The following is an 18,778-nucleotide window of genomic DNA, read 5'->3' on the forward strand; positions in this document are numbered from 1 at the left end:
CCATTCGTCTGATGATGGACACTTGGGTTGTTTGTCCATTCATCATTGATGGACACTTCAGGTTTTAGCCATTGTAAATAATGCTACTATGAACATGGATGTACAAATATCTCTTTGATACCCTGCATTCAGTTCTTTTGGGTATATACCCATAGTGGAATTGCTGGATTATGTGGTAATTCTGTTTTTTTAATTTTTAAAGGAACCGCTATAACAGTTTTCCACAATGGCTACATTCCCACCAACAGTGCACAAGGGTTCCAGTTTCTTCATATCCTCACCAATACTTGGCTGTTTTCTGTTTTTTTGATAGTAGACATCCAATGGGTGTAAGGTGGTATCTCATTGTAGTTTTGATTTCCATTTCCCTGATGATTAGTGATATTGAGCATCTTTTCATGTGCTATTGGCCATCTGTATATCTTCTTTGGAGAAGTGTCTATTCAAGTCCTTTGCCCATTTTTGAATCAGGTTGTTTGCTATTGTGTTGTTGAGTTTTAGATGTTCTCTATATGTTCAGGATATTAATCCCTTATCAGATATATGATTTGCAAATATTTTCTCCCATTCTGTGGGTTGCTTTTTTACTTTGTTGGTAGTGTCTTTTGATGTAAAAAATTTTAAATCTTTCATGAAGTCCAATTTGTCTATTTTTTCTTTTGTTGCCTGAAATCACTGCCAAATTCAGCATCATGACACTTTTGTCCTGTTTTCTTGTAAGAATTCTATTGTTTTAAGTCTTACATTTAGGTCTTTGATACATTTTGAGTTAATTTTTATATATGGTGTTAGGTCAGTGTCCACTTCATTCTTTTGCATGTAGATATCCAGTTTTCCCAGCACCATTTGTTGAAAACACTGTCCTTTCCCCATTGAATGGTCTTGGAACCACTGTCAAAAATCATTTAGCCGTATGTGTGCGAGTTTATTTCTGGGGTCTCTATTCTATTCCATTGGTCTATATGTCTGTCATTATGCCAATATGACACCTTTTTGGTAACTGTAGTTTTGCAGTAAGTTTTGAAATCAGGAAGTGTGAGGCTTCCAGTTTTGTTCTTTTTCAAGATTGTTTGAAGATTGAGATTCCATATGAATTTTAGGATGAGTTTTGCTATTTCTGCAAAAAATGTCTGTGGGATTTTGATAGGGATTGCATTAAATCTGTAGATCACTTTGGGTAGTATTGACATTTTAACAATATTAAGTCTTCCAATCCATGACCGTGGAATATGTTTTCATTTATTTATGTCTTCTTTAATTTCTTTCAGCAATGTTTTGTAGTTTTTATTGTACAAGTCTTTTACCTCCTTGGTTAAGTTAATTCCTAAGTATTTTATTCTTTGTAGTACTATTATAAGTGAAATTATTTTCTTAATTTCCTTTTCGGTTTGTTCATTGCTATTGTATAGAAATATAACTGATTTTTGCATGTTAATCTTTTATCCTGAAATTTTGCTGAATTTATTAGCTCTAATAGTGTGTGTGTGTTCTTTAGGATTTGCCACACATAAATTATATAATCCATGAGTGGAAATAGTTTTATTTCTTCCTTTCCAATTCAGATGGCTTTTATTTCTTTTTCTTGCCTAATTGCTCTGGCTGGAACTTCCTGTACAGTGCTGAACAGAAATGGTGAAAGTGGACATCCTTTTCTTGTTCCTGATTACTAAGGGGTAAAGCTTTCAGTCTTTTACCATTGAATATGACTTAGCTGTGTTTCATAATTGCCCTTTATCATATTGAGGAAGTTCTCTTTTAATCCTAGTTTGTCGAGTGTTTTTATCATAAAACGGTGTTAGACTTTGTCAAATGCTTTTTCTCCATCGACTGAGATGATTGTGTGTCTTTTTTCCCTTTATTGTATTAATGTGATGTATTACACTGATTGCTTTTCATATGTTGAACCACTCTTACATTCCTTAGACAGACCCCTCTTACTGATAGTGGATAATCCTTTTAATATGCTGCTGGATTCAGTTTGCTAGTATTTCATTGAGAATTTTTACATCTATATTCATAAGGGTTATTGATCTATATTTTTCTTTTCTTATAGTATCTTTGTCTGGCTTTGGTATCAGAGTAATGCTGGCCTCATAGAATGAGTTAGGAAGTGTTCCCTCCTGTTCTTTTTTTCAGGTGAGTTTGAGAACAATTGGTATTAGTTCTTTAAGTGTTTGGTAGAATTCACAAGTAAAATTATCTGGTCCTGGCCTTTTCTTTGTTGGAGGGTATTTTGAATACTGATTCAATCTTTTTACTTGTTAGAGGCTTATTCAGATTTTGTATTTCCTCTTGAATCAGTTTTAGAGTTAGGGTTTTTCTAGGAATTTGTCCATTTCATTTAGATTATCTAATTTGTTGGTATACAGTTCACAATATCCTCTTATAATCCTTTTTAGTTCTGTAAGGCCAGTAGTAATGTCCCACTTTCATTTTTGGTTTTAGTACTTTGAGTCTTCTCTCTTTCTACTTAGTTGGTCTAGCCAAAGATTAGTTGATTTTGTTGGACTTTTTAGAGAACCAGCATTTGTTTCACTGTTTCTCTATATTGTTTTTGCATTCCCTATTTTCTTTATCTTGATTCTAATCATTATTATTTCCTTCCCTCTGCTAGCTTTGGGCTTAGTTTGCTTTTGTTTTTCTAATGTAAGCTCAGGTTAGGTTGGGTTATTGATTTCTTCTCTTTTAATGTAGGTGTTTACAGCCGTACACTTCTCTCTGAGTACTGCTCTCAGTGCATCCCATAAGTTTTGGTATGTTGTGTTTTTGTTTCATTCATGTCAAAATATTTTTAAATTTCCCTTGTGATTCCTTCTTTGATCCACTGGTTGTTTAAGAATGTGTTGCTTAATTTCCACATATTTGTGAATTTTCTAAATTTCCTTCTGTTATTGAGTTCTAATTTCATTCCATTGTGGATGGAGAAGACATTTTGTATGATTTCTTTTTAAATTTTTTGAGACTTATTTTGTGGCCAAATATATGGTCTATCTTGGAGAATGTTCCATGTGCACTTGAGAAGGATGTATTACACTGTAGTTGATTTAATTGGTCTATATATGTCTCTTAGGTCTATTTGGTTTATAGTTTTCTTCAAATTGTCTATTTCCTTGTTTCTCTTTTGTCTATTTGTCCTGTCCATTATTGAAAGCAAAGTCTTGAATCTCCAACTATTATTGTAGAATTGTCTATTTTTTCCTTCAATTCTCTCAGTTTTTGCCTCATTTATTTAGGGGTTCTGTTGATATGTACATACACGTTCATAATTGTTGTATTTCTAGAGGGAGTGACCCTTTTCTCAATATATGCTGCTTTGTCTCCTGTAATAATTCTTGTCTTAAAGTCGTATTTTTGTCTAATATTAATGTTGCCACCTCTGCTCCTTTTTGATTACCATTTGCTTGGATTGTTTGTTTCTATCCTTTCGCTTGCAACCTGGTTGTGCCTTTAATCTAAAATGAGCTTCCTGTGTAGAGTAAATAGTTGGATCGCTTTTTTTTCCATTCTGCCAATCTCTGGCTTTTGTTGAAGATATTAATGCATTTACAGTTAAAAGTAATTACCACAAAGGAAGGACTTACTTCTGCCATTTTGCTATTGGTTTTCTTTAAATCTTACATCGTTTTTATTCCTCATTTCCTTCTTTGTTGACTTTTGTGTTTGAGTTTTTTTTTAGTGTATGGTATGCTGTTACTTTTATGTGTCAGCTTGACTGGGCTAAGTGATGACTGGGCTAAGGGTAAAACATTTTTTCTGGGTGTGTATGTGAGGGTGTTTCTGGAAGAGATTAGCATTTGATCAATACACTGAGTAAAGAGATCCACACCCACCAATGTGGGCAGGCATCATCTAATCCATTGAGAGATTCATTGAATCATGAATTAAACAAAAAAGCAAAGGAAGGGCAAATTCCTTCTTTCACTTCTTGAGCTGGGAAGTCCATGTTTTCCTGCCTTCAGACAGTGGAGCTCCTGCTTCTTGGGCCTTTGGCCTTGGACTGAGAATTACACCATTGGCTCCCCTGCTCCTCACGCCTTCAGACTCAGAGTGAATTATACCACTGGCTTTCCTGGTTCTCCAGCTTGCAGACAGCAGATTGTGGGACTTCTTGTCCTCTGTAACTGCATGAACCAATTCCTATAATAAATTTCCTCATACATAGATAGATATGTAGATCGATAGACAGACAGACAGATATAGATATCTATCTATCTATATATGAGGAAATTTGTTATGGAAAGAAAGAAAGGAAGGAAGGAAAGAAGGAAGAAAGGAAAGAAGAAAAGAAATATATATATATATATATATATCTCATATTGGTTCTGTTTCTCTGGAGATCCCTGACTAATAAATGTGGTTTGGATTTCCTTCTCATTTCCTTTGCTGTATATTTTTATATGATTTTCTTAGTGGTTACTCTGGGGAGTACAACAACAGTGTAGTTTGAATTACTACTAACTTAGCTTCAATAGTATACAAAATCTCTGCTCCTATACACCTCCATCCCTCTCCCCTTTATATTCTTCTTGTCACAGATTACATGTGTATGCATTGTGTGCCCAATTAACATAGATTTATAATTGTTGTTTTATATATTTGTCTTTTAAATCATATAGGAAAAAATAGAGGAGTTTCACACTGAAACTGTAATAATATGGGTTTTATATTTACTTATGTAGTTACCTGTACCAGTGTTCTTTATGTCTTCATATAGTTTCAAATTACTGTCTAGTATTCTTCTATTTCAATCTAAGGGACTCTCTTTAGCATTTCGTTTTTTTTTTTTTAATAAGTTTATTTATTTTTCCCCCAAAGCCCCAGTGGATAGTTGTATGTCATAGCTGCACATCCTTCTAGTTGCTGTATGTGGGATGCGGCCCCAGCATGGCCAGAGAAGCGGTGCATCGGTGCGCGCCCGGGATCCGAACCCGGGCCGCCAGTAGCGGAGCGTGCGCACTTAACCACTAAGCCACGGGGCCCGTCCTCTTTAGCATTTCTTGTGGGGCAGGCCTAGTAACAAACTAGTGACAAACTCCCTCAGTTTTGTTAATCTATGATGTCTTAATTTCTCCTTCATTTTTGAAGGATAGTTTTGCTCGGTATAGAATTCTTGGCTGACAGGGGCTTTTTTTCTTTCAGCACTTTAAATATGTCATCCCACTGCCTTCTGGCCTCCATGATTTTTGGATGAGAAATTGGCAGTTAATCTTATTGAAGATCTCTTGTATGTGATGAGTCTCTTCTCTCTGGTTGCTTTCAAGATTCTCTCTTTGTCTTTGTCTCTCAATGATTTTATTATAATGTGTCTCAGTGTGGGTCTCTGCATTTATCCAAAATGGAGTTTGTTGAGCTTCTCGGATGTGTAGATTCATGTCTTTCATCACATTTGGAGAGTTTTTGGCAATTGTGTCATCGAATATTCTTTCTGCTCCTCTCTCTTCTCCCTCTGGAACTCTCATTATGTGTATGTTGTCCCACAGGTATCTTAGGCTCTATTAATTTTTCTTCATTCTTTTTTCTTTCCATTCCTCAGACTGGATAATCTCAGTTGGCCTGTCTTCAGGTTCATTGATTCTTTTTTGCGCCTGTTCAGATCTGCTGTTGAACTTTTCATTTCAGTTATTATACCTTTCAATTCTAGAGTTTCTGGTTGCTTCCCTTTTAGAATTTCTATCTCTTTATTGATATTCTCAATTTATGAGACTTTGTTCTCCAGGTTTCCTTTAGTTATGTGTCCATAGTTCTCTTAATACTTGGAGCGTATTTAATATAGTTGATTTAAAATCTTTGTCTAGTAAGTCCAATATCTTGGTTTCCTCAGGGACAGTTTCTATTAATTTCTTTTTTCCTGCGAATGAGCCATACTTTCTTGTTTCGTTGCCTGCCTTACCATTTTTTTGTTGAAAACTGAACATTTTGAATATTATAATGTGGTAACTCTGGAAATCAAATTCTCTCCTCTCCCCAGGGGTGGTGGTTGTTGCTTATTGCAGTTTGTGGTTATTTGTTTGTTGAGTGACTTTTCCAAACTATTTTTGTAAAGACTGTCTTCTTGGTCATGTGTGGTCACTGAAGTCTCTGTTTGGTTAGCTTAGTGGTCAGCTAGTGATTTGACAGAGACTTCCCCTGGAGCCAAAAGAAAAAATACTCTCCCATTCTTTGCGGATTGACTGTGTTGGGGTACTTCATCGGTGCTTTTAGCCAGGCTGTTTACAACTCTGCTTTAGCCTTTACTTCTCACTTGCACAGAGCCCAGAGGTCAGCCAGAGGTGAAAGCTTGGGGTGTTTTGAGGCCTTTTCTAACCACGGTTGCAATCCTGGGCATCCCTGTGCTGCTTTAGATTCCCTGGTATACATGGAAACTTTCAAAGCCTTTATTCCTCCATGTATTTTTTTCCATAGCCTCTTTCTTCCCACACATTTTTCTCTGCCTACTGCGTGCACTCTCTTTTATCCCTGCCACTTGGAGGTTGTGTCTGATATATTTGCCTTTAAATGCTTTTGATAAATGCTGCCCGGGAGGCTGCTACATCTCTAAAAAGGTTCCAAGGTGGGCCAAACAAAGGCAAGCCGCTTAGCCAGTCCCTCAGGGAACCTCCAGACAGGTCAAACCACACAGCCACAATTCCTTGAAGGCAAAGTCCAGATTGCTCTCTCTGGTACCAGCAAGCCACACCAGCAACATGGGCTGCCAGCCTGCTGGATGCTATTAAGCCGGTGAGTCGGGGATGGTAGGTAAGTAACTTAAAACACCACAACACATTCTTACCAAAATGTAGCGGTTTCTTTCTTCATGAAGCATTTCCCTGATTGTTGTTTTTAAATTAGTTTCCAGAGCTCTGATAAAGTTAATTCTGACAGTTTTTACCAGCTTAATTGTCAATTCAGTGAAGGGAAATAGCTTTGGAGTGCCCTATTCTGTCGTTTTTGACAACATCACTCCTATCTTTTTATAGTGAAAAAATCATTTCTATATAATTTTCTCTGAATTGTGTATTCACTTCCTTTCTCCATGTTTTATGAGTTACTAATTTTTTCTAATTCATTTAAAGTTCTTTACATAGTAGGGAAACTAGCCACTTGTCTGTGATAGCAGTTTCGTATATGTTTCCCAGTTTGTCATTTGTCTTTTGTCTTTGCTAGTGATGGTTTCAGTACTCAGGGTGTTTTGGTTTTTTCCTTTTGTGTAGTTGAATTCATCAGTCTTTTTCTATCATGACTTCTGGACTTTTGAATCATAATTAGGAAAGGCCTTCCCTGCTCCAACATTATTAAATGCTTCTCTCATATATTCTACTAGAACTTTTATGGCTTAATTTCTCCACGTTTAAATCCTTGATCTATTTTGGATTTATACTGGTGTAACTTATGCTTAATAGATCCAACCTTTTCCCCTCCAGATATGCAGGTTCTTGAACAAGAGATATTCTTTAGTTTGTTTAGCAAGTATTTATTAGTATCAAATAGCGTCTGAAAAATTATGAGTAGTAAATTACTTGCATTACTCTCGTTGGGATGACCTGGTTTCTAATCCTAGGCCTTGCCACTTAATTACTATATGAACTTGGGCAACCCGTTCGCCTTCTGTTTTCTGACCTGTAAACAGTGATAATAGTTTCTGCCCAGCCTATTATACAGGTTATTACAAAACTAACCAAGACAATCTCTATGCCAAGGGCTGTGGATGCTGTAAAATGCTAACCATGATGTCAGGCGGTAGGAATGATGAGAATAAAGTCATAGCAGCGCTTTATACTTGGATGGTGCTTATTCTCCTCTAAATACAGCAACCCTCACGGTCCTGCAGCAACCCAGTATAGTGTCTGACACATAGTAGGTGCTTGATTAGTGTTTGCTTGAGTAGTTATTGAGTCTCTATTGAATCTTTCCTATTTGACAAGGGTTAATGTTTACTCCACTGAGCAAAACACTCCAAACTCATGAACTCATGGAACTTACGTTCTAGTGGGAGAGAGAAGTACGATAGCCAAAATAAATAAGCAAAATCAATAGTATGTTAGATAGTGAGCAATGCTAAGGAGGAAAATAGGCAGGGAAGGGGAAGGAGTGTTGGAAGTAGAGGCACACAATTCTGAACAGGACGGTCAGAGAAAGTCTCACTGAGAAGGTGACATTTGCATAAAGATGTAAAGGAGGTGAGAAAGTGAGTTGTGTGGCTCTCTGAAAGAAGAGCCAAGCAGGCAGAAGGAACAGCGAGAGCAAAGGCCCTGAGGTTGGAGGATAAGCAGAGTCCAGAGTGGCTGAGGCCAGTGAGCAAATGTGAGGGTGCTGGAGAAGAAGAAGAGGCCAAGGGGATGAGGAAGGGGGCCAGATCATATACAGCCTTGAAGGGCATTGTAGGGCCCTTGGCTTTCATTCTCTGAAAGGTGGAAAGCCACTGGAAGGTCTGGAAGAGAGTAGTGACATGACGTAACTTGGGTTCTAGCAGGATCCCTCCGTCTGCTGTGGGGAGAACAGACTGAAGAGGGGCCAGAGGAGAAAGCAGAAGACCATTAGGAAGCACTGGGAGGCATCCAGGCAAGAAACGCTGGAGGCCTGGCCCATGTTAATAGGAGTAGAGGGCAGGAAAGTGGTCGGGGTCTGCATCTGTCTTGAAGGTAGAGTGGACAGGCTTGCTGGTAGACTGGATGGGAGGATGGGACACGAGGTGTAAGAGAAAGAGGAGTTCAGGATGACTCCGTAGCTTTTGTGGGATGGATGAACACGTCACTTGTTAATCTTGTTCTGTACCTGAGCAAGCCGAGGCCCAGAGAGGTGAGGGGACCCATCCAATGCGGTGCTGCAGGTCGGTGGTGAAGGCCAGGCTAGAACCACCTGGAGCCTGAGCTCTGCAGCAGCAGGGCCTTTGTCCGTCTAGAGCCGGGGGCTGGGGGGCTGGGGGCGGAGGTCTGCGCCCCGCCCACTGAGCGCCTGCCCTCTTGCCCCTCCTTGCAGAGGGAAGGCGGGAGAGGGAGAGGTGCACAGCCTCACCGTGTGGAAGGCCTCGCCCTCCAACTGCCCACTGCTGCTGCAGAAGCTCCTGCAAAAGCAAGACATCGGCCGCGGCTGCAGGTGCTTTGTAAAGCCACCCCAGGTGTGTGACCTGGAGCTGGCGCAGTTCCTCTCGGCGCCCCGTCACCCCACCCAGGTGCTGCTGTTCGGGACAGTGTTGGGCCAGAGCCCCACCAGCATGGCGGTGGAGCTGGACTAGCTGCTAAACACACTCCACAATCACCAGCAGCAGCGTCGTGGATCACCCTGCATCCAGGTTGGTCCAGGCTCCAGCTGAGCTGTCGCCGAGGTCTGGGGGTTGGGAGGCGGGCAGGGGAAGACCCCCACGGGGCCAGGACTGACTGCACAGCTGACTGAGAGGCTGCCCCTGGGCCTCAGCACAGCAGCCCTTCTTGCACTTCCTTCTCTCCTCCTGGCCTTTGCACACAATCCTCCGACTGTCTGCTCCCTCCCTCTTGTCTCTCTCCCGCTCACCCTCCTGTTCCAGGGTGAATGTCACCACGGCAAGGCGGGTGCCTTTTCTGAGCCTTGAGACAAGGTCAGGCACTGTCGTGTTCTCCCGGAGCACTCACGCACGGGGTGCTTCTTTACTGTGAGAGAATTCAGAACAGAGCCACGTCAGCACCGCATCCCCAGGGCTCAGGAACGTGTGCAGACAATGCCGGAGTACCTCCTGTGCACGCGTCCTGTGCAGGACCCCAGAGGGGCTCCCAGCCTGCTGGGGCAGTGACCACAGCGGGCCCCAAGGAGGGCCATGAGAGGACAGCTCTGGGCGTGCGGGAGCCGGGAACAGGGCCTGCCGCCTCCTGACGGTCAGGGATGGTTTCCCGGGCCGAGGGGGTTTTCGCAGGCAGGTGAGGGTTCCTGGCAGAGGGAGCGTCTTGTGCCAAGGTGGATGGGGGAAGAGGGCTGCTTTAGGTCCCGGTTCGTTGTGGTGGAAGTCCCAAGGGTTGGCCGGTCAGGGGAGCATGTGACCACCCCCACCTACTTGCTGCAGAGTTGTCCGTAAGTCTCATCATCATCCTGAGTTAGCAGCCATTCCTGGCAGGGTTAGCACAGTTCAAGGGGTGGCCCCACCCCCAGACCGGCTGGAGCAGAGAGCTTCATGTCCACGTGGTGCCTTCCTTCGAGCCCTCTTTGCCCTGGTGCCCTCTCGAATCCGTTGTCTCTGCCCTGTCTCCCTTTGGCCGCAGCCCCGAGTGCTAAGTGTTTGTGTATGCCCTGGGGACACCTTCTCCAGCCCTCCTGCCAGGAGAACCGCCTCCCTGACCCCTGCGGCCTACCCTCGGGCCTGCACTCCAGCCTGTGCCAGGAGCCTGGTGTTGGAACCCTTCTGGTCCGACACCAGGAGGCTAATTTTTACTAGTCTCGTACGTCAAAGCCACAGGTGTGTTCTGGAGTCCATTCCAATTCAGTCAGATTCAGTGAACACTTAGTGAGACCTGCTCTGGCCCATCTGTGTACAGACGGATGTCATCCCTGCCCATGGGGGAACTCAGGGTTGACTTTGGTGTAGCTGGCGGCTATTAACTGTCCTCTTATAATTGTTCTTAAGCAGAGAACGCACAGTGGTGCAGCCCAGCCATGAGCAGCGTGAATGGGGACAGGGCCTGGCCTGAGGTGGCTGAAGCTGATGGAGGAGTGGGCAGCGGGATTTGAGGGGTGCAGAGGTCAGACCTGGAGGGTGTCCGATTTCAGAGACTCTGGTTCCACCATTCCGGTGTCTTTGGTTAAGGCACAAACGTTCCCTCACTCCTCTTGCTCTGACAGCTAGAACACCGGGTGCAGGTCTGAGTTTCACGTCTTAAACTGAAAGGTCAGGCAGGACAGCTGGAGGCACCTGGAGTAAAAGGCAGATAAAACCAGAAAACATCACATCACACATTAGCCATATTAATGGACCCGTAGCATCTGGAAAAAGGAGGGGAAGGAGACCAGCTTTACTTTGGATTGACCAGGCCCCGCTTGGAGGTGTAGGTTCAATTCAGGTCCCGGCGCTGGATTTAATGACTGGGAGGTGTCCAGAGGGGCAGCCCTAGGGGAGTAAGGGGTGGAGGAATCCTGGAAACGGGTACACCAGGAACATGGTACACCTTCAAACCTCCGCAGGGCTTCTCCCAGGCAGCGGGAACAGTCAAGTCCTGCAGACCCCAGAGGGCCAGGCTAGCGGATGTCACATGCTGGGGGCAATCATCTCCATGACAGCCTTCAGCAGTAGAGGGCCCTAAATGGATCCAGGGCCATCTTCTGGGGATGGTCAGGGGAGGTGCGCACGCAGGGGCTGAATGCCCCGTTGGGGCAATGCAGGAGTTGGGAAGGGTGCTGTCCGGGGCTCCAGGACTCAGCGGGAACCGGGCCTGGCTGAGATGCGGGAATCTGAGTGCGTCCTCTTGGCAGGGGGTGATGGGCACGTCCTTCTCTGTTGGCAGTGCTGGCGTGACCCCTACCGCCTGCTGCGGTATGACCTGGACAGCCCCCTGCAGGAGGACCCGCCTCTGCTGGTGAAGAACAATGCTGTGGTGCAGGGCATGGTCCTGGTGAGTCGGGGTCCAGGAGGGGATTCGTCGCCGACTGCCTGCCACCCTGGTCGCCTGCAGCCCCTGCCCTTGTGGAATCACAGATGTGGGAGGGGGGAGGAGAGGGGGTCCATGGGATCCTCTCGCCGCCCAGGCGGAGGCCCAGAGTGCAGAAGGAGTGACCGAGAGGCAAGCAGCACATAGAGCCCGTGCGTCTCCCATCCCAGGAGATGAAAGGGACAGGTGACATTTAACCCGGAGGACCAAATTCTCTTCATCTGTTTGTTTTTAAATCACTTTTACTAAAAAGTGGAGCATAGAAACATGTATATTCATTGTAGAAAATTTGGAAAGTACAGTTTAGAAACTCGTTGCCTCGTGCTAGGATTCCTGTGTTCCCAGCGGGCCAGGTCCCCGCGGGCCCATGCCTCGTCTGTTCACGCAGCTCCCGGGAGCCCGGGGCTCACCCTGCTGGCGTTTTGCTGTCTGGCCTTTCCGTCTTTCTTCTGCCTTTGAGGTCCTGCTTTGTGAAGTATGATTTTGAACTGCCGTGTAGCAGCCTGTCGTGTCGTTTCTCTAGCTGTGCTCCTTTTGTCTGCTGTTGAGGTTATTTCCTATTTTGTTTTTTTTTTGTTTTGTTGCCATAACAAATAGCACTGTAATGGATGTCCCTGCACAGAAATCTTTGGACAGCTCTCAGCTTGTTGGAGACTGACACGTGGAGGGTGGGCTTCAGAGAGCAGTGGGACAAGCTCCCTGCCCTCACAGGGCTCCCATCCCGCAGGGCCAGCTGGTTGTTGATGCGGATGAGCGAGTTAGAGGCGGCTGGGGTCGGGGCCCTTGAGCAGGGAGACGCCCTCTGTCCTGTGGCCCTGGGAGGGCTTGGTGTGAAGTGGCATTTGAGCTGGTTGGGCTGGCAGGGCCAAGGCTGGGATGGGCAGTTGCCCTCTGACTTGGGGGACCTGGACGGGGGACAGGCTCAGCCACACCTCACTGGGCGACTAGGGGAGGGCAACGCCCCTTGCCCGTCCACGGAAGAAAGGCCTGGGTCCTGGCACAAGCTCTGAGAGCCCTGGCCTGTCCTGAGAGTCAGGGCTGACGTGCTGAGGGCCTCTGCCACTGTCTCCTTCCTGTGTGTCAGCAGATGTTTGCTGCGGGGAAGCTCCTTGTTCCTGGGGGCTTCCTTTGGCCCCGCTTAAGCAGGGAGAATCTGCTGAGCTGGATCGACCAGGCTCGACACAACTACGAGGGAGGCTGCTACCTGTGGGCGGACTACAAATTTAGGTAAAACAGAAACAGGCGGATGAGGGGCGGGCCCAGGGCAGGGTGGAGGGGAGGGAGGAGTGGGCCCTGGACGGTGGAGGCTGGCGAGGTGCCCACGCAGGTGGGGGTCAGGCAGGAGAGCTGGCGGTGAGGGGTGAACAGGCCGTGCTGTTGGCGTCTCTGGGAACTTGGGGAAGAGGCCCTCTTGGAGACAGGGACACAGGATCGTTTGCGAGGCACCGGGTTCTGTGGGGGAAATCATGAAGACGGGTTTGGGTGGGCCCCTAGCAAGACCCCTGCCGTTTGTCCCACCGCACCCACCCCATCCTCTGTGGATCCCAGTCCCGTTTCAACTTTGTTTCCCAGCAGGGCCACATAGACAAGGGTCGCTCATGGGGTGAGCTCAGTGCTGGCCCCAGCCTGCCTCTCGGCCTCTGAGCGCCGGCTTTTCAGCCAGGTGATGCCCATCAGCTGAGCGCCACCCGGGCCTGGCTTGGGTGAGCTGAGCAAAGGTAGTTCTCTCACTGGTCCAGGGACAGAGCCTGGGGTTTATGCCATTGCTGCAGGCTATGTTAGGAGATAGGAGCGGGTTCTAGAATGCCTGGGCAGTGGGGTGCAGTGAAAAACCTACTGGGTCAGGGGTCCCAGGATGAGGCTGGAGCTTCCACTCTGCTCCTTACGAGCCGGGTCACCGTGAACTCATCCATTTGCCTCCCTAATCCTCACTCTTCTCACCTTTAAAATGAGGGTAATAATGCCCGCCTCAAAGCATTGTTGCGAGATCTTTGAAAGCGTGTTTGCTGAAGTGTTTTATAAACTGTAAAGTGATGAGCAAATGCGTGTAAAAAGCAGTACCCGCCTGCAGCTGCGGCTTGCCTGTGATTGCGCCCCGACTGCACTGAGTGCGGGCAGCCCCCGCTCCCACCAGGCCCCTCAGCTTTCTAGGAGCCTTGACGCCAGCCTCTCCCCAGTGCACTGAGTTTGCACCTAGTCAGAATGTCTTCCTGACCCTCAGGAGGTCCGGGGGAAACCCACCCCTGGAGGAACCGTGGGGCTCATGCTGTGACCCCAGCACCCGGACACTTGCTCGAGAAGCAGGATCCAGAGGAAGTGGTGGACGTCAGGAAGGGCAGATACTGACAGGTGCAGGGCGAAGAGTCACTGAGACCTCAAGGCCTGAGACCCAAAGAGGGAGGGCTTGGAGGTCCTTGAAGACCAGTTCCTCGACAGTGCCAGGGAGAAGGGAAGATGAGGCAGTGGGGCTGCTCAGGTTTGAGTAAGAAACACACCAAAGACCAAAGGGCTGGGGAGGACACCATCAGGAAGGCCCTGATGATGTAGATCAGCAGAGGCCAAAGATGACAAGCAAAGGCATTTTCAGAGACACTCAGAAGGCTGGCCCACCACTTAGGGGTGTGGCAGATGGGGCGTGGAGGATGCCAAGAGCCAGTTACAAAAACTAGTTACAAAAGGACACAGCTCTTATTTGGCTTCCGCTGTCCTCAAAAGGAGGATGACCTTTAATGGGAAAGGGCAGCCTATACCTAAGATAGGCAAGGGGGCAGGAAAAAGGAGTCTGGCCACCTTTAGTAGCTCTGTGACCTGGGCAAACTGCTTACCCTCTCTGTGCCTCAGCAAGAATAAGCATAGTTTTCACTGGACTGGGTTCTGAGGATTGGTTGAGTCAATACACGTGAATTGCTGGCATCACTAACATTTACTGAGAGGTTACAAATTACAGTTGTCAGTGCTATTATTATTCTTACTAAAATGAGTTCTGGGCTCCTAATTTGTTATATCCAGCGGTTCTAAAAGGACTTAATAGTATGCTTACAACAGTTTTCAACAATTTTTGAGGAATGGTGGGAAAGAATGAGAAAACTATACAGACACATAGGTGGTTTAGGTTCTTGAAAGTGGAAAGGGGCAGATTCCTGAGACTGTAAGGACTCTTCCTAATTCTAGAATGTCCTATTAGCTTGACAGTTTGAAAACACTTAGGGAAGAAAGGGAATGGAATCTCGACAAGAAAGTGTTGCCACAACAACAGTGGTGTTGTCTGTACCTGTGCAACTAACTACCCAAGCTTGGTGGTGCAGAACAACACAGTCATTTATTGTTAGTGTCTTGATGGCCCAGAGGCTGACTGGGCTCAGCTCGGTGGCTCTTGCATGCTGTTGCCATCAGAAGTTAGGGCCTGGCATCATCTCAAAGGCTTGCTCCCTCACACGCCTGGTGGTCAGTGCAGGCTGTCAGCCAGAACACTTACACATGGCCGCTCCATGTGGTCTGGGCTTCCTCACAATATGGCGGTTCAGTTCCAAAAGAGAGTGTCCTGAGAGAGCTGGGTGGGAGCTGTGTTGCCTTTTATGACTTGGCCTCTGAAGTCCTGTAGCATTACGTTCACTGTGTGAGTCCCCGGGGCCAGCCCACATTCAAGGGGGGGGAATGAGACTCCACCTCTTGACGGGAGGACTCTTGAAGAATTTGTGGACATGTTTGAAAACCACCCACTGAGCCCAGTTCCTCTTCCAGCAGGGTGACTAGATCAGTAGTGAGAGACGTGCCTTAGGCCTAGAATATCCAGATTCCAGGAAGACACTGGGTGAAATCTCTTGTCCTCATGGACAAGGTGGATAGATGTGGCTCAGGTAGCAGCTTGCTCGGCCACACCCCGTGAGCAGTGATGAGCCTGAAGGGCAGACCTTGTGCTTGGCCTGGTCACTTCTTCCCTAAATATGCAGCTTGGCTGAGGACATGGGAGACTTGCCGAGCAGTTGTGCCCTAGACGGGGAGAGATGACCGAATCGAGGTTTGCAGCATGCTCAGCCGCCAAGAAGTGTTTGGGAGGAAGAAGAACAAACGTTCCCCTTGAGGTTTGGAAGGTTTACAGTCAGTGGGTGTGGATGTCGCAGCATAGTGGACTATTATGCTGAAAAGAGATCTCAGCAGTCAGAAGCGTCAGGGTGCGGATCAAGGTGTAGTGCCTGGATGCTAACGTTTCATCTCCGGGTCCTCTGTTACAAGAGGGACAGTGGCAGACAGCTTTGCATTCAGAGCTCTGGGAGGAGGGCCTCACCATCCCTTGGTGGGAATCATGTCTTGCTTAGCCAGAGCAGACTTTAAATCTGCTGGGTTTGTACAGCTGTAGTGGGAGGATTCAAGGTAGGCGGGTGGGAGGAGAAGAGACAGGTCAGCAGAGTAAACGCAGAGGCGGGGAGAGCCGGGAGCCAGATCCGGACAGGCTGCGCTGGTCACTGGGCTAGGGGCACTTCAGCCTTCTCTTTTCTAAGAGGAGCCAGGTGCAGGGACAGTCCTCAGTCTGGGCCTGGGGTCTGAGGCCATCGTGGAGAAGCAAGGGCTGTGAGCAGGAGGAGGAGCCAGGTCTCTCCTCAGCCAGCAAAGGCGCTCAGCTCCCCAGGGAGGCAGGGCTCCCTCCGGAGCCCCAGCCGAGACTGGGGTGGGCTCCTGCCTAGCGAGTAGGCTGGTTGTGACTGACAGAGCAGAAGGGAGGGGGCAGACCAGGCCAAGGACAACTGGGAGGAGACTGAGACCACTGTGTGGGCCCCAGGCTCACGCTGGCCTGAGGGGCTGGTGCTGCCTGGGGACAGCCCTGCCTGAGGGGCCGGCAGTGGGTGGGAAGGGGCTGCAGATCTCTCTGCGTGTGTGAAGCCGTGCCAGCCCAGAGGGCTGGGTGGCCTGTGTCACATGCCCTGGACATCCCACCTCCCTGCCTTTGTGTCGTGCACTTGTCCCGGGGCCCAGCACACAGGATGCCCTTGGGAAATGTCTGCTGGATGATGACTTGGCGCTGAGTGTACCCCAGGGAGGCAGAGGTCAGGCGAGAACGAGGAAGGGCTAATTGACAGAGTGCCCACTGATAACTGGCTGCCGTGGTTATCTGGCTGCCCCTCCGTGCCTCCAGTGACGGGGGCCTCCTCGCTCCAGGAGTGGCTCCTCTTTCACCCTAAACGTCATGCCACTCCTTCAGTTTTGGAGCGGTTGCTACATGCCCAGCTTCACACTCGGCACTGGAGATCTGGAGGCAAACAAGACCTCGACCTGCCTCACCTTTGCTGAACCAAGGACCTGGAAAGTGAGGTGGACAAGAGTGAAGGGCACTAATCATTAGAGAAATGCAAGGCAAAGCCACAGTGAGATACCACCTCCTACCCATTAGGATGGCTCTGTCAAAAGAACAAAACCAACCAATAAATAGCAAGTGTTGGAGAGGATGTGGAGACATTGGAACCTTGTGCACTGCTGGTGGGAATGTAAAAGGGTGCAGCTGCTGTGGAAAACAGTGTGGTGGTTCCTCAAAAAATTAAAACTGGAATTATCATATGGTCCAGGAATTCCACTTCTGGGTATTAAACCCAAAAGAATTGAAAGCAGGATCTCAAAGAAATATTTGTACACCCATGTTCATAGCTGCGTTCTTCACAACATCCAAGAAGTGGAAGCCATCCAAGTGTCCATCGGTGAATGAAGCGATAAAGAAAATCTGGTCTGTATACACAACAGAATATTATTCAGCTTCAAAAAGGAAGGAAATTCTAACATATACTGCAACATAGATGAACCTTGAGGACATTAAGCTAGTGAAATTAGCCGGTCACAAAAAGACAAATACTGTATGATCCCACTTACATGAGGTCCCTAGACAAGTCATAATTAGAGACAGAAAGTAGAATGGTGGTTACCAGGGTCTAGGGGGAAGGGAGAAGGGGGAGTTGTTGTTTCATGGGTACAGAGTTTCAGTTTTATAAGATGAAAAGAGTTATGGGGATATTGGTGATGGTTGCACAACAGTGTGAATGTATTTAATATCACTGAACTGTAGACTTAAAAACGCTTCAGATATCAAATTTCATGTTGTGTTTATTTTACCTTAAAAAAAAAAACCTTGCAGCAAATAACTTTTATTATTGGAGACCCTTTAAATGCATTCTCTGTAAAGTAAGGAACAAGACAAGGATACTACTGTCAACACCACGATCCACAATATATTGGAAATCCTTAACACTGTATGGAAAAAAACAGAAAAAAGAGTATTTTAGTTCAGGCTGCTATTACAAAATACAATGGACTGGGCGGCTTAAACAGCCGTTCTTTCTCACCGTCTGGAGCCTGGAAGTCCAAGGTCGGGGTGCCAACATGGTCGGGTTCTTGGTAAGGGCCCCTTCCTGGGCAGGGCTTCCTTGGTGTGTGCTTGCAGAGGGGCGTCTCCTGTCTCTCCCTCTTGTTGTAAGGGCACTAATGTCATCATGGCGGCTCCACCCTCGTGACCCCGTCTAGACCTAATTACCTCCCAAAGGCCTCTCCTCCAGACACCATTGCACTGGGGGCTAGGGCTCCAACAGATGAATTTGGGAGGGACCCAAACACATGAATGCTCAGTCCACAGCAAAGAGATAGAAGGCTGTGAAAAGAAATGACAAAATTGTCACTGTTTGCTGTGAATTAATCGTCTACCTAGAAAAACCAACCAAGAATCAGTAGGCAAACGATTAGAATTAATGTGGATTTGCCACGGTGCTGGACACACGAACACCGCATGGAGTCAGCTTCCCACGGTGAGAAGCGGTGGGCCAGGCTGCAGGCACACGACCCAGTGTGAGCGGAGGAGAAGCAGAAGGAGATCCGTACCAGTGGTGCCTGGAGGGGACGGAGGCTGGAGAAAGACAGAGTGCTGGCCCGAGAGAGGACGGGACCTCTGCTGAGAGCCCAGGAGGTCTCAGGAAGATGCAGATCAATCCGAGGCCCCCAGTTGCTGAGGCCCCTGACATCCCTCACCCAGAACCTGCAAGCATCTCCCCTTCAAAACACAATGCCTGCTTCTGCCTGTGCTCCTCCTCCCACCCAAGCCTTGAGACTGGGGGTGAGCTCCTTTGGTCTCCGGGCCTCCGCTTCCTCATCTTAAAGTGGGGTGTTCACAGTGACAACCTTCCAGGGCTGTGGGTGGATTAAGTACGATAATGGGGGGG

The 18,778-nt window shown here is 47.2% G+C and overlaps 1 protein-coding gene across 1 annotated transcript in view; it reads left to right on the forward strand.

The window, feature by feature from the left end:
- FAM194C (family with sequence similarity 149 member C) overlaps positions 1–12,843 on the forward strand; it is a 78,527-nt gene extending 65,684 nt beyond the window's left edge. Inside the window, 3 exon segments of the mRNA XM_087431556.1 lie at positions 8,956–9,268; positions 11,442–11,549; positions 12,673–12,843. Of these exon segments, the coding sequence (XP_087287682.1) occupies positions 8,956–9,268; positions 11,442–11,549; positions 12,673–12,816 (565 nt within the window). The 3' untranslated portion in view covers positions 12,817–12,843.
- The last annotated feature ends 5,935 nt before the right edge of the window (positions 12,844–18,778 follow it).

This window comes from Ceratotherium simum, chromosome 5 (assembly GCF_057802395.1).
Source record: "Ceratotherium simum simum isolate JZ-2026a chromosome 5, ASM5780239v1, whole genome shotgun sequence".
In the NCBI taxonomy this organism is placed as follows: Eukaryota; Metazoa; Chordata; class Mammalia; order Perissodactyla; family Rhinocerotidae; genus Ceratotherium; species Ceratotherium simum.